At 47.4% G+C, this 17,164-nt stretch overlaps 1 protein-coding gene across 1 annotated transcript in view; it reads left to right on the top strand.

The window, feature by feature from the left end:
* The first annotated feature begins 399 nt into the window (after nucleotides 1–399).
* The window catches only part of LOC104540816 (ovotransferrin-like), a 23,545-nt gene continuing 6,780 nt past the window's right edge, over nucleotides 400–17,164 (top strand). Inside the window, exons 1-17 of the mRNA XM_010184709.1 lie at nucleotides 400–743; nucleotides 2,899–3,062; nucleotides 3,300–3,408; nucleotides 4,920–5,111; nucleotides 5,317–5,452; nucleotides 5,888–5,943; nucleotides 7,212–7,381; nucleotides 7,491–7,677; nucleotides 8,691–8,845; nucleotides 9,444–9,537; nucleotides 10,002–10,037; nucleotides 10,720–10,878; nucleotides 11,777–11,921; nucleotides 12,651–12,715; nucleotides 13,290–13,474; nucleotides 14,242–14,428; nucleotides 14,856–14,889. Coding sequence (XP_010183011.1) covers nucleotides 701–743; nucleotides 2,899–3,062; nucleotides 3,300–3,408; nucleotides 4,920–5,111; nucleotides 5,317–5,452; nucleotides 5,888–5,943; nucleotides 7,212–7,381; nucleotides 7,491–7,677; nucleotides 8,691–8,845; nucleotides 9,444–9,537; nucleotides 10,002–10,037; nucleotides 10,720–10,878; nucleotides 11,777–11,921; nucleotides 12,651–12,715; nucleotides 13,290–13,474; nucleotides 14,242–14,428; nucleotides 14,856–14,889 — 2,117 coding nt within the window. The 5' untranslated portion in view covers nucleotides 400–700. The remainder of the gene's footprint in view (nucleotides 744–2,898; nucleotides 3,063–3,299; nucleotides 3,409–4,919; nucleotides 5,112–5,316; nucleotides 5,453–5,887; nucleotides 5,944–7,211; nucleotides 7,382–7,490; nucleotides 7,678–8,690; nucleotides 8,846–9,443; nucleotides 9,538–10,001; nucleotides 10,038–10,719; nucleotides 10,879–11,776; nucleotides 11,922–12,650; nucleotides 12,716–13,289; nucleotides 13,475–14,241; nucleotides 14,429–14,855; nucleotides 14,890–17,164) is intronic.

Raw genomic sequence — 17,164 nt, 5'->3', positions numbered from 1 at the left:
CTTCCCAGGTTCATCCCAAGAACTTCACAAAGATGATGCTTCCTTCTGTCTGCAGGGCACGACCAAGCTGTCTGGTGGCTGTCATTGACTTCCCTCAGTTGTGCAAGGAGCTTTCCAGATCACGTGTAAGGAACATTCACTGCCTTTCAACCCCATTGCCATGGCCAAGAGAACATGAGGGAAGGGGCAGGCACTCCAGATGCTGCAAGCCAAAGGGCAATGGGCAGGACAGCAGCAGTTACTGGCAAATATGTGAAACTCGGGGCTGGATCCAGCAGGGACTTTCTGAGATTAAGCTGGGCAAGGCAGGGGGTGGCCAGCACAAAGAAAATAGCCTCTCTTGTGGCGTTTCAGCCTGCAGGGGAATTCAAATGTCACGACTTGGGAATTTTCCATCCAAAGCCCCTTGTAAGATGAAAAGCACCTTGCCCTGCTCTGACTCCTGCCTGTGGAGGGGTTCAGTGCCAAAGTGAAAGGCTTCCTAAAAATGGGCTGATCCAGGGAGGGGGCGCGATTTAGGAGGTATTGAGAAACAAGGAAGGACAAACAGTGTTAGGTCATTGCTTCTGCAAACACAGCCAGGGCTGTTTCTCTATAAAAAGGGGAGAAAGCGGTTCCAGAGCCATAACAGACGTGGAGGGGACAGTCTGTGACCAAGGCTGCTGCACCCCCTCCTCAGCACCTGACTCCCTGCTCAAGCATGAAACTCGTACTCTCTACTGTGCTGTCCTTTGGGATAGTGGGTAAGTGTCTGCTGAAAGCAGGATTTTTTTGGGAAAGGAAGAGTCAAAACCTCTCAGGACGCCGGGCTTTCCCTCTAGACAAGGCTGGTTTAGAACCGCAGCATGTGCCAGATCCAGGCAGCCGTTCAGTAAAAGCCAGGATGTAAAAGCAGAGGAGTGCCTGCCAGCTGCTCGCTTTGGCAGCTGAGGATCTATGTCAACAAGGATGGTGTTTGCAGCATTAACAGCTGCAGCTTTTTCTTGGGCCAGCCCGTGGAGGTCTGCAGCTGCCCACAGCAAGCTGCTGAGCACCAAGCTGGCAAGGAGGGGGGAATGCTTGGCACCCACTGCCAGGAGGGGACTGTTTGGGTTAGGCTCCATGCTCCCGCTGCCACAGCGAGAAGGGAAAATTGCCCTCTGGCCAACTGCGGTGCTGAGAGAGGAGCAGGGGTTCAAGCAGGAGGGGAGAAACCAGAGCGAGCCCTGCCTGCCAAGCCTGCATTTGTGCTGTGTTAAACCTGGAGGCAGTGACAATAAAAAGGGCTTAATTAATGAAAAACTCTGTGTCCTCCTCCTTGTCTCTTGCGCTGCTCTGTTGGGCCACCACTGCTGCACTTTGCTCAGGCTTCTGTGTGTTTTATGTCTAAATTGTGCCACTGCAGGGCTGGCTCTGCTTGAAGCCATTATTCTCTCCTCTCTCTCTCTACTCAGAGTTTTGGCAGGCAACGGGCAGGTGGCCACAGCAAGGAGATTGCTGCCGTCTACCCCCAACCTGGGGACTGTTGGAAAGAGGGGTCCCCTTCTCAGAGTAGGCAGCGGAGTCTCTTCTGATGCCTCCTAAAGTGCAGTGGTGACAAATATCCTCTAGTGGGACATGCTCCCTATGCCACTGATATCGGGAAGTCCTCGAACACCTTTGCTGAGTATGAGCATGCAATGATGTCTTATGAATGCTGAAGAGTCCTTCCTCCTCCTCTGCATGGATGGAGCCCAGAGGTTTGCCAAAAGCTCTGTGGCAGAGGCCATGGCACTTGGGCTCCTGTTGCCTCCCCAGTGTTCACCAGTGCAGCCAGGCTGACTCCCTCAGAAGGTCCCAGTCCAGCCTCTGCCCAAGGCAGGATGGTTGCCAGCACTAGATTAAGGTGACCATGGCTTTGTGCAGCCAAGACCTGAAAAACATAGATGATGGCAGTAGGAATTGAGACCAAGGATTCTTCCTGTGGCCAAATTCAGCACCTCTGCTGGGAGGAGGAGAGGTGTCTGCTGGCAGGGTTATGGCTCAAAAAAATCAAGTAAGAGAGGATATTTCAGAGGTGAAAGAGGAACTGGAAACAGCACAGGTTAAGCTGGAGATGTTTGAATGAAATGTGTCCTCAAGGGTCTGGAGGGAGCGATCTGTGCATCTGGCCTCTTGATCTGAGCAGTCCTGCCAAGAAGGGGCAGGGTTAAGGTGAAGTGCGTGGCACGGGCTGGCCATGTACTTTAACTGCAAGTTTTCAATGTTTCTGGTGTTCAGATTGCTGAAAGAGGCATGAGTCTGTGTCCACCTGAGGTCTTTGCTTTGCTCCAGTCTCCCAGAGCAGCCACTCAGCTGCATTTACTGGTTGGGGGGCTCTTAAGAGCTGTGGAGATTGTATGGCATTTCTATTACTGGGTATAGTGGAGAAGATGAGATATAAAGAGATGGTTAAATATATCAGATTATCTAGCTGCCAAGCAGGTCATGCGTGGCAACGTACTGAATATAGCCTAGCCAGGTCAGAGCTGCTGTCTCTCTGGGGTAATCTGCAAAGGTGCTGCTTCAAAGACCTCCTTGTCTCTCTGTTTTTGCAAAGCCTTGAGTTTGATTGCTCATTAAGTCTGTGGATTCGTTCTCCTACTCCTGTGGATGTTGCTGTGAGCTCAGGCTGCTTGAATCACGATGCTAGGCAGGACATCCATTACCCAGGGACAGGAATCATCCTCCTAGATATTTCTGAAGGTGGACACATCAGGCAAGAATGAAACAGCCTTCCTGCATGACTTAGGAGATGTGCAAGGGAGATCCTGTACCTGGCCATCACCCAAGGCCATGAGTGCAGGGAACCAGAGATCACGTACTCACAGAGATGCTGTTTCTCTCCACTTGGTGCATTTCTACTTCTCTGAGACTATTTATTTCTGGTTCTTTCTACAGCTCTGTGTTTTGCTTCTCCCCTGAAGACAACCATCAAATGGTGCACAATATCCTCACCAGAAGAGAACAAATGCAATAGCCTAAGGGACCACATGCAACAAGAGAATGTTGCGTTGAGTTGCCTGCAGAAAGCAACATATCTCGACTGCATAAAAGCCATTACGGTGAGTGGGCAGCAAATATCTGTGCTGGGCACTGAGGATGTTCCAGCAGCCTGTGATACCTGGAGAAGGTTGGGGTTTCCTTTGAGTCACTGGTTGTTACCTGTGACCCCCCTGTAGAGAAGGACTCACCCACAAGGGACCAAGAGAGACTCCAGGGAAGCATTTTCCATCATGTGTCCCTGCTCTTTGTTTATTGACTGATTTTTTTTTTAATTGACTGAAATCTTTTTTGTTTAGAATACCGAAGCAGATGCCGTTAGCTTGGATGGTGGTCACATTTTTGAGGCAGGCCTTGCCCCCTACAAGCTGAAGCCCATTGCTGCTGAGGTTTACCAACACACTGAAGGTACATTTTCATGCAAGTCAAGTGATGGTAACAAACTGACAGTGCAAAAGCCATCTCTTGATGTTTTTATATGTATTTATATTTATACATATAAAGCTCCTATCACCATATTGATAAGCATTCTTTGGAACCACTCTGACAGCTCTATCACTCAATGACTCCTCCCCAGTCAGGGAGGCGGGTTGGGAAAAGGAAAGCAGATCTGTGGCTTGAAAATCAAATAGATTTAATAAAATAATAATAAAATCTAATATTAATAACAGTATTAATATAATGTACACAGAGTTATAATCAGCCAATATTGTGGGGAAAATAGGCTTCAGGGGTAGGAGGGTATACAAATCCCTCCCAAAATGTCAGCCATGGGAAGAAGAAGGAGAGAGAGGAAGAAGGGCCGTCCCTAGCAAGCTTCCCAATGTATAATGAATGTGAAGTTCATGGTATGGGACAGTACTAATTGGTCAGCCTGGGGTCAGCTTGGGGTCAACTCCCCTGGGTTTCTACTTCCTCCAGCCTCTGTACCTGTTTATCTCAAGACCACTGAAGACCTTGAGCATCACATGCCAGCATTAGCTGAAACCTATGACAAATTTTTATCACTTTGTTCCCATGAAATAGTGTGTTGTAGTTCTTACAAAATTACAGTTTTCCTCAATAGAAAGTCAACTCTAAAATTGTGTCCCAGTAAACCAGGACACCTTCCTTTCTGCACAGAGCTCCCACATGATTTCTGTTGGGTGTATTGTCCCTGGCTTCCCAATCCCAGAGGGAAAGTGCTGGGGTGCAGTTACACCCAAAATGAGAATCATCACCCATGGCCATGGAGTCACTGCAATGGAAGGAAGGCACAGAGCCAGTGCCCCATTTATGACATTAGCTGCAGTGAAAGTCACTGATCTCATGACAATGCAGTGGCCACGGAAGGAGAGCACCGTGAGGAGAAATTGTGATCCTGAAACATGGCATAAAAATTGTACTGCTCCCAGAGATCTGCTTTCAGTGACTTTGAATTATGCAGGTAAAATGCGGAGCTAGATAGCACAGCATACACCACCCCTAAAACTACATCACTTTATTAACACATAGCATGGGATGGACTAGGTTTAATTTTAAAGACTAAATGTGGGATTTCAGTCTTGCAAGGCTTACATGTATCCTTCAGTGGGGAACAGCATTTGAGAAAAGACTTGCCAAAGAAGATTTGCCAAAAAGACTTGTTAAAGCATCCTTACAAAACTATGGGCACGTCTAATGTCTGTCCGGGGCAAAGCATTTTGCATGTAATAGCATTTTCAGGTCACTTACCATTAAGGGTTGTAATGCACAGCATTGGTTTGATAGTGGCAGTGTAGCTCACCACTACGAAAGTCGGAAGATCATGAGTGTTCAAGCAAAGTTGCTAATTATTTGGAAGTGCAGTGCTTTATTCTCAAAAATTGGGGGTTTGGCAAGATTTGAATGTTCATAAGTCCTGCTTTTTCATTGCTTTCCTGCTTTTTCCTGCACTGCAGGTTCCACAACCAGCTACTACGCTGTGGCCGTTGTGAAGAAAGGAACAGGCTTCACAATAAATGAGTTGCAGGGCAAGACTTCCTGCCACACGGGCCTGGGCAGGTCTGCTGGCTGGAACATCCCAATTGGGACACTCCTCCACCGAGAAGACATCAAGTGGGATGGCATAGACTCATCCAACCTTGAGGAAGGTGCGGTGGGAAATGGCAAGATAAACAGGCTGGTGCTAAGCCAGGGGTGGTGGTTTGCTGAAAGCAATTGTGCCCAACCTTCTGGGGAGGTCCAGAGGTGGCCTGCAGAGCAGTCGAGTCACAGACATTCTCTGTCCATCCTCTCCCTTATAGGTTCTTGTAAAAGTGAATTTTAGACTAACTACTGCTTCTTTGTCATCCATAGCGGTGGCCAATTTTTTCTCTGCCAGCTGCGTGCCTGGTGCTACCACTGAACAAAAACTGTGCCGTCAATGCAAGGGGGACTCCAAAAACAAATGCTCCCGCTCAGGACCTTATTCTGGATATTCTGGAGCTTTTCAGTGAGTGAAAGTTATTTTTCCTTTGGGGAAATATTCTAGCCCTGCCACACGCAAGTTTTCATTATACCAGGGAGGGCTGTGTTGTAATCAGGGGTCCTGAAGAGCCTGAATTTATAGAACAACTGGGAGTGCTGGTAACGAAAGATCCAATTAGTAATAACTAGCAGGCAGCTAGCAGGATATGAGAGAGGCATCCAGGTTGTATGGTTTTGCATAGATTTAAGAATACACAGCATTAGGATTGTGCTCAGTCTACCTGGGCTACTTGTGCATTACTTGTCTGCCATTACATTTTCTTCCTTGCCAGCATAGCTCTTTTTGGGAAAGACCAGTGCTCTATGGTTGCAGTTAGTGCCAAAGTAGTTCACTGAAACAGGAGACAGGGAGCCACAATGTCTGTTTTCCTAAGATCTCTTCTGTTTCTCCCACCTGTAGATGTCTGAAAGACGGAAAAGGAGATGTGGCTTTTGTGAAGCACACAACTGTTGAAGGTAGGTCTGCAAGATCACTTGGTTCTCTCTTTTCTAGTCCAACTTCTTGCTGCCACTCCATCCTGCAATTAGTCTACCTATGCAGGCTTTCATTCCTCTCCAGGTTTGCCCTAAATCTCTTCTCCTTTCATCTCTAGAAACATGTTTTGCACACTGTGGACTGACTCAGCCTTGTTATTGAGAAATACGGTTATGTTTCAGTATATTTTTTCTTTCTTTGAAGAAGGAAAACCTACTTGCTTTAAGTTCAGTGGTGTTATTGTTGGTGCTGTATCTCAAATCCAGCTGTTGTGACAGCAAATGCAGGGTGAGCAATTGTGTGGGCAATTATGCTTACCCAGCCCTCTGGGAGGGATTTTGGAGGGAATTCAGCCCCCAGCAAGAGTTCACTAGCTCTGAACTTCTCAGAGATGGAAGATAGCGTGGTATACCCAGGACCTGCAGTAAGCTCAGCGAAGGGCCACCAAGATGGTCATGGGTCAGGGACACTTGTCCTGTGAGGAGATGCTCAGCAGGGTGGGCTTGAACAGCCTGGGGAAGAGATGGCTTTGAGGGGACCTCAGAGCAGCCTGCCGGTCCCTACAAGGAGGCTAGCAAGAACGTGAAGCCAAGAGCTTTACGGAGGTGGACACTGGAAAGATGAGAGACAATAAACATAAACTAAAACCAGAAAGGTTTGGATGAGATCCAAGTGGAAATTTTTTCCCCTTGAGGACAGTCAAGCAGTGGGACAGGTTGCCCAGGACAGCTGTGTACTCTCCATCCTTGAAGGTTTTCAAGATCCACTTAGAGTAACCTGGTCTGGCCCTGCTTTGAGCAGGGGCTTGAACCAGGGATCTTCAGAGGTCCCTTCTCACCTGAATTCTCCTGTTACCCTATGATCTCAGACCTGTGCTCTGTTTCCAGCCTTGCCATTGGCTACCTACTGGCCTTCGCAGACCATGTGTGGCTCCTGACCTGCTCAATCCATTTGTGCAGTGTCTGTAAATCTATTTGTATTTGTATCCATCTGTATGTGTCTAGGCACTACTGCTAGATAAATCATCTTACTGTTGAGTTGGTAATGACAGAGGCAGAGATAATCTCTCTTTTACAGGCATGTGTGTTCTCCTTTGACGCTGGCACAAAGGTAGTGCATGCAACCTGTCTTTGGCTAAGAATTCTCCCCTGAGCTTCATCAGAAATAAATTAATTACAAAGCTGCCCCTGCCTGGCTTTTTTGGACTATTTTTGTGGTAATGCAACTCATGGTTCCTCCCTTCCTCTAGAAAATGCCCGGGAGGAGAAGGATGACTACGAGCTTCTGTGTCTGGATGGCAGCCGCCAGCCTGTGGACAACTACAAAGCCTGTCACTGGGCCAGGGTGCCTGCTCACGCTGTTGTGGCTCGAGATGATAGCAAGGTTGATGACATCTGGAACTTTCTTGCAAAAGCACAGGTATCATCAAGCTCTCCTTCTCTTCCTCTTCTGGCCTCTGGCTTTTTTCTCTCCAGCTTTCCAAGAGCTTTCATGTGGTCATTTGCTGATTATTTTTCCCTCATGGCAGGAAAAATTTGGTGTGGGCACAAGTAGCACCTTCCAGCTCTTTGGACCACCTGGCAAGAAGGACCCAAGCCTCAAAGACTTGCTTTTCAAAGACTCTGCTGTCCAGCTGAAGCGTATTCCACCACTGATGGATTCCCAGCTCTACTTGAGCTTTGAGTATTACAACGCCATCCAGAGCCTTCAGAAAGGTAGGCAGGACATGAAACACTAATGTTGTGTCAGTGTGAGCTGCATGGAAGAGATGGAATCAGCAAATACATCTGGGAAAAAGGAACACAGTTTTTTCAAACACAGGCAGTACTCTCTGCAAAATATTTCCTGGAAAAGGCAGTATCATTTAAAACCACACAGTCTTCACAGACTTCATGTATATCAACTTATATTTGTGAAAATGACATCAGCACCACACCGACAAAGGTGGAAAATTTACACTTATTTCACTCCTTGTCCCTTCACCAATAAAAGTTGCCCACAGTTATTCAGCTGGTGGTAGGGATTGGGCATGCTCAAAACCACTGCTTAGAAAAGCCATTTCTGGGATGTAAGAGGAAGGAACATCCCAGGACACCAGATCCAGTATTGGCCACTTGAGAGAAACAGTGTCCTTTATTTCCATCTGGACTCATTAAGCATTTACTGATGCCCTAGCTGGCTTTCTGAGAGTCAAACAGCCCACAAATGGCCCCCAAAACCCACTTAAAATGTGTAGCAGCTAAGAGATCTCTGTGGTAGGCTCAGCCACTATGGCATTTGTGCAAGGGTGTGCATGAACTTCATGTAGCATCAGAATAGATTATTCAAACGCCACTTCACTGAAACATAACTAGGTTGTAATTTTCCAGCTCAATCTGGGCTGTGAGGTCTGAAGAAATGCTTATAGGCAGCAACAGCGAGCACTATTAGTGCATGGTGGTTTAGTGGTTGTGATATTGCAGCCAGCAAAAATCTGCATGAACAGCTTGTGCCACACAGGAAGTTTCTTTTCTGACTTGTAAGCCAAGTTTTGAGCATCCTCCAGCTTAAGAACCATCCCTTTCATTTGTGCCTGCTTTTTAACCAAGAACCTGCAGCAGCAGGTTGGTGGGTACAGATGGTTTCGTGGCTGAGTCCCACATACTCAGAAAGCAGCCTGTCTGCAGGCTTACTGTTCAGCAGGGCTTACCTTTTTATTTCCTTTTTTTAACTTCTGCTGGTTTTGCAGATCAGTTGAACTCCAACCGCAGAGCAAACAAGACCCGGTGGTGTGCTGTGGGCAAGAATGAAAAGAGCAAGTGTGACATCTGGAGTGTGATGAGCGCAGGGGAGGTGGAGTGCACCGTGGCAGACACCACTGACGAGTGCATTACTAAGATCATGGTATGGCTTTTTTTTGCCTTTTCTTCTCCCTGTGAACCTTTTGGAGAGTAGTGTTGCTTCTTTCAGCTTGGGAATGGATGGGCTGCTTAGGGCAGGGGGTAGATTTTAAAATAGAGTATCAGGAGCTTTGTGAGAAATACTGTGGGGAGAAACCAACCTCATCACAGAGAAAGGTTTTGCAAAGCGCAGAGAAAAACAGTTGCCTGTTTAGAAGAGAAATGGTTCCATAGCATATATGAGGATGGGTCAGCACCGTGAAGACAACACAAAATGATTGAAAGATTAATCCAGATTTGAAAGGAGAAGTGAGATAAGGAAATCTGTTTGGCAGGGAGGCAGGGTAGGAGAGTTGCGCACCTGAGCCTGCAAGTGTCTGGGGGAGGAGGTTACAAGCGCACAGGAGCGATAGTTTGATAACTCCCTCTGTTTGTGTCAGTGAGACTTCCTCTGTCCGTGTGTTCAGGGATGGCATCTCAGGTCCCCTTAGCCCCAAGCACTTCTCCCTTCCATCGAGTGCTGCTTTTACAATCTGATGTCTGCAAAGCACTGCTCTGGTGTCATACAGCATCATTTCATCGCTGTGCCACTCTCATTGCAGAAAGGCGAAGCAGACGCTATCAGCTTAGACGGAGGTTTTGTCTACACTGCTGGTGTGTGCGGCTTGGTGCCAGTGATGGGAGAAAACTATGACGGTAAGTGCAGCCCAGGCTGCCCCGGTGGGTACAGGTGGTGGGAAATGGGCTGGTGCAAAAGTGCTGGTTTTATTTTGCAATCGAGAAAGTGGCCTCAGTGCTGCACCCTGCAGAAAACACATGGTGCTCTGAGGCAGCTCTGCTCACCACTGCACACTTCGCCTTTCCACAAAGGTGGAACAGCCCTGAGAGACCAGGCATCAGCAGTCAGGGACACAATGACCTCCAGCTCCTGTCTTCTTCATTTAAATCATGATATCCCCATCCTTTAGCACCAGTCTTGGTAAAACAAGTTGTTTTAGCACAGAGGAGCAGATGGAAACTGCTCTGTTCTCTCTATGCACAAGGTGTTACTTGAAACAGTCACATTTAGGATGAAGTTTCTCCAGAAATTAGTGACCTTGACCCTTTTTTGGATTTTCCACCTCTTTTATCTAATATGTTCTTCTTTTTCTCTCCCTCAGCTAACAGCCAATGCAGCAAAGCAGAAGGAGAACGAGGTAATTACTGCCAACAGAGAGACAGAAAACCGTCCTGATGGATAGAAGTAGAAAAATATATATGCAGTCTTGAGTGGAGAATAAATGGCCAGTTTCCACACAAAGAACCATGGTGTCCAATGTAGATATTAAAAATCTGGGAGGCAAATTTAGTACTCAGATCAGAAGTCTGGGTCTGCAAGCAAATATCAAGGCAAAGCACTCAGTAGCAGCAGAGATTTCTGCTGTGTTGCTGCTGTCTGGAGCACTGTCACACCATAATGGTGCCAGGGGAAAGAACGGGGAAAGAAGGTCTGGGTTGTAGTATTAAGAAATTGTTCTTTATAGAAATGGGAAGAGGGAGAGGAGGGAAGGGTTTTGTCCTTTGCTAAAGAGGGGATAAGAAATCAGGAGGGGATAAGAAATCATTGTGTATGTCTTGCTATAGCCTTCTTGCATACCCAAGTGTCAGTATTCTGGGGGTGGAGGGGAAATGTCAGGGATTATAATTTGGTTGGAGTAGATGCATCACATCTGCAAATTTTTCTGTTGTTGCTGTGTGGCAAATCATTTTTAAGTGCAAAATATTTCTGTTATGCTGTTCACCGATGCCCTCTCCCACGTGGAACCGCTGCTTTCCTAAGGGAGCATGGTGGGGTCCTTGGGTCAGCCCTTAAGCCTCCTCTCTTTTATCTTCTGAAAGCATCCTACTTTGCCGTGGCTGTTGTGAAAAAATCCAACGGCGATATCACCTGGGACAATCTACGGGGCAAGAAGTCGTGCCACACCGCTGTCGGGAGAACCGCTGGCTGGAACATCCCCATGGGCTTGATTCACAACAAGACAGGGAACTGCAATTTTGGTAAATTGAGGTTTGCAGCCGTTTCTTCGAGCTGGGAATCTGCTTGCAAAAACATTTTCCCGTCTTTCATCTGATCTTCCAAGTTTCTTATGCCTCAAAGATTCCTACCTGGGGGTTGGAAATGGAGAAGACTCTGTTTTTTAAAGTTTCACTGAGCAAAGTTTTAGGCTGTTGGTGACTGCTTCGGAGTAAGATACGACACATCAGCTGCTTTGGGTGGGCTTTGCTTTCTTTTCACATCTCTCCTCTTCCCTTTGCAGCAGCCCAAAAGATAGTCCTGAGAAAGGACTACAGGCTGCCCCAGGCCTGGTGCTTGTGGAGTGAGAGTAAAGGATGGGTTTATAACTCTCAGCAGGGAGGGGAAGGGCTGAGAGTAACAATATGGTCCAACAAAAACTATTTGGAAATTTTATCAACCAAGGAAAATTAACCATGTAGTTATTAAAAGCAGATCTCTAATCACAAGAATATATTAGTAAGTTTTTTAATCGGCCACTCCCACCCTCCTGCCTGCCTTTCCCACTGTCCCTGCTTCCCCTGGAGCTCCAAATGCAGCTCTGCTGACCTGTAAAGGCTGAGGAGGCATGGGCTGGCTTGGTGTGAGCTGGAGATGGCTTGCAGCAGAACCATCATTCTTTTTGTACCAAAAGAGTGCCTGGCACAACGGAGTCTGAGGCCCCGCTTCGCTACCAATGATAAGAAACAAGTCTGATGGTGAAAACTGGATGTATGCAACTTGCTGTCCGCTGCAGCATGCTCCTTCTCACAGCCTGTTTCCAGCTCCCAGTGACCGCCAGTACAAATTCAACACGAGACTGTATTATTAAAAGGAAACTCCAGTTTTGCAGTGCAGAAAAAGTGATTTATTTTATTGTTTTCTTTCTATTCCTGCCTTCAGATGAATACTTCAGCGAGGGCTGTGCTCCCGGGTCTCCTCCTGACTCCCGCCTCTGCAGGCTCTGCAAGGGCTCGGGACGGGTCCCGCCGGAGAAGTGTGTCGCCAGCAGCCATGAGAAATACTATGGGTACACTGGAGCTTTACGGTAGGTGCTGGAAACCCTCAGGGCTGCTCTCAACTTCCCTGGGGTTAGCCAGAGTAGGTAGACCACATATGGAGTACAGCCTCATGCTGATGAAAATTTGCTAACCTTCTCTTTTTCTCCATTATGCTGCCGAAGGTATATATTATATGTCTGTAATATTATACATATGCTACACCTTTTTTTCTTTAAGCAGCTTCCTGCAAATTGATGCAAAATGTTCCTGTCTTGTAAAATTAATATCCTGGTGTCTCCAGCAAAACCTGGAGAGGCACAAGGGTTTTGGCCAGACCTTCTATGATGGCAGCAGTGCTACACTGTCATGCTCTTAACACAAATGAGGAGTGAATCTTCTTTCATTTACATCTATTAACAGAGACCCCGCTTCTTGGTTTGCAGTCCTTTTGATGCAAGTGGTTTTACAAAGCTATTAACACGTGCAGGCAGGCATTGCAGAAAGTAAGGTGAATACTGAACCTGGCCAAACTGCTGCTTTCTGACAATAAAAAGAATAAATTGGCTATTTATCATGCGAGAAGGATGCATGTTTTTTTCCAGAATGTGTTGAAAGACACTATTTCACATGTGCTTAAAATATTTCTGGCAGGGCCTCTGGACCTGGCTGTCCTAAGGGACTGATTTTACAATATAAGACATAGGTCAGAATCAGATGTGCAGGAAAGGGCCAGGATCCAAGCACCTGCATCACTTGCCTTTCTTTGTACTTTCCAGGTGTCTGGTTGAGGAGGGGGATGTGGCCTTTATTAAGCATTCAATCGTCGAGGAAAACACTGATGGTACGTGGTTATTCTGTTGCACGGAGCTTGACAGGGCTGCCTTCCCCTAGCTGTGTTAAATAAAAATACAATCTGCATTATTTTTGGCCCCAGTGCAGAAGGTAATAGCAAGCTTTACCCACTCGCCCTGCCAATCTTGCCCCTTTCCAAGGAGGAGCAGAATTAAACCATCAGCATGTGCTGTCTGCCCAGGCATTTCCACAGAGCCACTTCCCCAGTAACTATCATTTAATTCCAGCTGCACAATTATTCAGTTCAATTATCCCCTTAATTGCAGCCTCCTGCCCTGACACCTTTGTGCAAGCACTCTGCTTGCCTGAAAATTAAAACTTCACATTTTTGAAAGCAGTGCCTGAACTTTTCCAAGCATTTGGGAAAGAAATGCAAGGAAGGAGATGTAACTAAATCTCCAAGCCTGCTTGGAGAGTCTGAATTTCCCGCTTGATTTTCCCTGAGTTTTACTTGCAGCCTCCTTTGGACAAGCCAAGGGAAAAATGCTTTGCTTAGATGTTGTGAAGCAGACATTCTTCTGCTACACAAGATCACTGAATCTCCAAACCTATTCTCTTTAAAGGCAAAAATAAGGAAGAATGGGCCAAAAATCTGAAAATGGACCAATTTGAGTTGCTGTGCACTGATGGGCGACGGGCAAATATAATGGATTACAGGACGTGCCACCTGGCCAAGGTTCCTACCCATGCTGTAGTCACACGTCCTGAGAAAGCAAAGCAAGTCCATGAATTGCTGGAGAAACAACAGGTTAGCAGTACTGACAGCGGAACAAATGTTCGGGGGTTGTTTTTAGACGACATATTTGAATTTTTAGAGCAGTGATGCTGGGAGTTTCACCCAGTCAGTGCAACACGGAAGGTTTTAAGTTACCGACACGAGGTGACAGCCTTGTCCCTCAGCCTCCCACTTCCTCCATCCCTTCTGAACTGCTCTTTCTCCTCTGCCATCTCAGCAAATACCCCTTCAGGTAACAGCCAGGTCGTAGTGGTTGCTGTTGCTATGCTAGACTTGTGTGACGTGAGATTGTCACCTCCTCCTCAGGCTATGTGTGCTCTTGCAGGTGGGTTTCAGAAGGTCCCTCCGAGGTGCCTGGTCTCAAAGCCAGTTGGGACAGGCACAGTCCTGGAAAGAGAGCAGCCTCCTTGCACACACACAGTGTCTTACAGTTACTGGTGCAAATGTAACCATATTAAACCTCCTCTGATTGATTTTATGCTAAAAACATTAATAATTGCTCCACAAGGGTTTGCTGAGAGGCATTTGGGAAGTCAGCTCCTTTTGCTTTCAACTCATGGCTAAGGCACAGGACCTGCTGGCAGCATCTGCCAATGGGCTTTCCATGTAGTGACATGTTAAAGTGAAAAAAAAAAAGGATCCTAAATTTCTGGAGCTTCACTGAGGGCTCCCCAGGAAGATGGTGAAGAAGTAAGACTAAGAGCTAGGCTTGTGTGAGCTGAATCTTGCCAGCTTTCTGCTTTTTTACAGACACTTACCTCTTAGCACCTTTATTTCAGAAACTGTTCGGACAAGAAGGAGTCATGAAAGACAGGTTCAAGATGTTTGAGTCACAAACCAAGGACCTTCTGTTTAAAGACACGACCAAGTGTCTGGTCAAACTCCGTGATGGAATAACACACAAGGAGTTCCTTGGAGATCAATACACTGCTTCAGTTTCTAGCCTCAACACCTGCAATCCATCAGGTAACCGTAGCAGCCCCAGGAAGAAGTCCATTCTCAGCCTTGCAGGCATGGACAGCTTCTTCTGTAGCTGTCCCTTTCATTCTTTAAAGCAAGATGAGGATAAACTCATGGAGATGCCAGTATACTTTTCTCAAAGTTCCTTGGAGGAACTGAAAACAGACTTGCAGTCTGCTGCTCTGGCATCAACGGGAATCAGAGATTTTTGCTCACCTTTAGAAAATACGCACTCTGAGCAACAGTAAAAAGAACTCACCCTGTCCCCCCAGTGTCTGTTCAGTGCAATTCATGGTCAACACAGATTTTTTTCTGTGGCACGCTGATTATATTTTCTGTGCAATGAAGCTGTTGGCATGGCTGGGTGTGTGCTGGTGGGACGGGAGCGTTTAAAGGCAGGATCTGAACTTCTCCACGTCCTCTCTCTTTCCAGATCTCCTCCAGGTGTGCACCTTCCTTGAGGACAAGTAGCTAGATGGGAAAGAACCCTTGCTGAAGGGGGAGGAAACTTCAAGCCATGACTCCTCGTGTGCCCTCAGCACCAAACACCGATCCTTGGAGGGCCCTCTGCCTTCACTGCTTTCTCTGCTCTTCCTCACCACTCTGAATGTGGCTGTTTGAGACTTCACCATTCTCTGCTGCCACTACAGCAAGAAATAAAATCTCAAATCTAAAGGTGTGTCCTGAGATTTTTCAAAATGTTCCTGAAGCTCATTCCTTACTCAGACCCTCTTGCTGTAGGACAGTGCAAGATTTGGCAAGTGTGTTTAAAGCTTTTGCTGCCCATCAGAGCAATCTGTTGCAACATTTGCTGAAGCAAAATGGATTAAATATGCCCTAGATCCCAATTAACAGATGTACGATCTGTGCTTTTACTTCACCCAAGTTATCCCATTATCTCCCCAGCAGATGACAGATGCTCAGTATGGTTGGGACACAGGAAGAGGGAGAGTGTTTATGTGAGGGAAGCTGAAGGGTGGAGAAGGAAACCAAACCACACCACACCAAAAAAATACAGTGGTTGTAAGAATTGTGAAAGAAACAAACAGAAATCCTTCCATCTCATGTCTCAGCTGGCTGAACCTGACCAGCAGAGTCATTTCCACCAGGCAGTGCCCTTAAAACACAGAAATGTATTGATGGGGAGAGTCCAGGCTTAGACTTCCTTCTTGGAAAAAAAATCTTGAATTTATTTAGAAACGTGTTTTAGTAATGCTGCTGACGTGAAAACAAACACACAGCTGGGCAGCCTAAGCAAAACTAAAAAGGCAAGACAAAAAGGTCTGCTGAGGTTCTCCGCTCCAGAGGAGCGGGGGATAATCCAGCAGGTCCCAACCTGTTGGCAAGGTGGGCATGGAAGAGCTGCTGAGGGCAGAAAAACGTTAAGAGCTCCTGGCTTTGAGGGAATGAACATTGTGCTTGTGGTGATGATTTTTGGATGCATGTGGTATGTGTTGTGAGAAGTCCGCTGGCCTAACCGATGACCACCTGGGAAGAGAGAAATCTAGAGTGTGATGGGAAGCAATGAAATCCAGTCCCTCACATTTATAGTATGTAGACAGATCAAGTAGAGATCTAGAATATACAGATATAGATCAAGTATATTGGACAGATGGCTTCTTTAACCTGTTAAAAACTAGCAAAGAAAGAGGGACAGTGCCCCTAAGAGCCTGCTTTTCACCGAGGAAAGCAACACCATCTGTACTCCGTATCTGGTGTAACCTCTTGTCCCATAAGTAGAAGGCATGGAAAAAAGGAACCTCACTGGAGTGCCACAGAGTAATTCAAGTGGGAAGGGACCTCCAGGGGTCTCCTTTCCAACCCTCTGCTCACAGGGTGAATCAGGTTGCTCAGGGCTTGACCCAATCAAGGGAGAGAACGTCCGAGGATGGAGACTCTGCGACCACTGTGGGCAACCTGTCCCACAGCTTGACAGCTCTCAAGGGGAAGAAATTTCTCACAAGCACACTTTGAACCCCTCTTGTTTCAATGTATTCCCATCACTCCTCATCCTGCACCACTGTGAAAAGCCTGGCTCTCTCTTCCTGATGCCTGGTACAGATGTGTCCGCCTTTTCTCCAGGCTCAACAATTCCTGGGCCCCCCAGCCTCACCACACCGGGTGGCACTCCAGCCCCCCTCCTGTCCATCTTTGTCTCTCTTCTGAGCTTGCTATCACTCATGGATGTCTTGCTTGAATCATAGAATCACAGAGTGGTTTGGGTTGGAAGTGACCTTAAAAGCTCCCCCAGTCCAATCCCTGCCACAGGCAGGGACACCTCCACCAGCCCAGGTGCTCAAAGCCCCGTCCAACCTGGTCTTGGACCCTTGCAGGGAGGGGGGACTCACAGCTTCCCAAGGCAACCTGGGCCAGGGCCTCACCTCCCTTGAACTGGACGTGGGCCCAAAATCAGACATGGCCAAGTATCTTGAGATGTTTGAGTCTCAAACCAAGGACCTGGTGCTGACCTGAGGGGGCGTAACCGCCTCCTGGACCTCCACGGCGACTGCAGCCCACCCACCGCCTTGCTGTGCATTAACGTGTCCCCCTACCCCATGCTGGAAAGACAAAAGCCGCCTTCACGCCCAGGCCCAGCCCGGGCCAAGGAGCCCAGGCGTGGGGAAAAACCACAACTCCCATGAGACCGCGCCTCCCGGCAGCCCTTGCGCCTTCCCGGCAGCCCTCGGGGCCGGAAGCAGAAGCTGTCGGCGACGTGTGCGGGCGGATGGCCATGGCGGGGAG

Source organism: Mesitornis unicolor, unplaced genomic scaffold (assembly GCF_000695765.1).
Source record: "Mesitornis unicolor isolate BGI_N332 unplaced genomic scaffold, ASM69576v1 scaffold14365, whole genome shotgun sequence".
Taxonomy (NCBI): domain Eukaryota; kingdom Metazoa; phylum Chordata; class Aves; order Mesitornithiformes; family Mesitornithidae; genus Mesitornis; species Mesitornis unicolor.
This window is presented reverse-complemented; position numbering and strand designations above follow the sequence as displayed.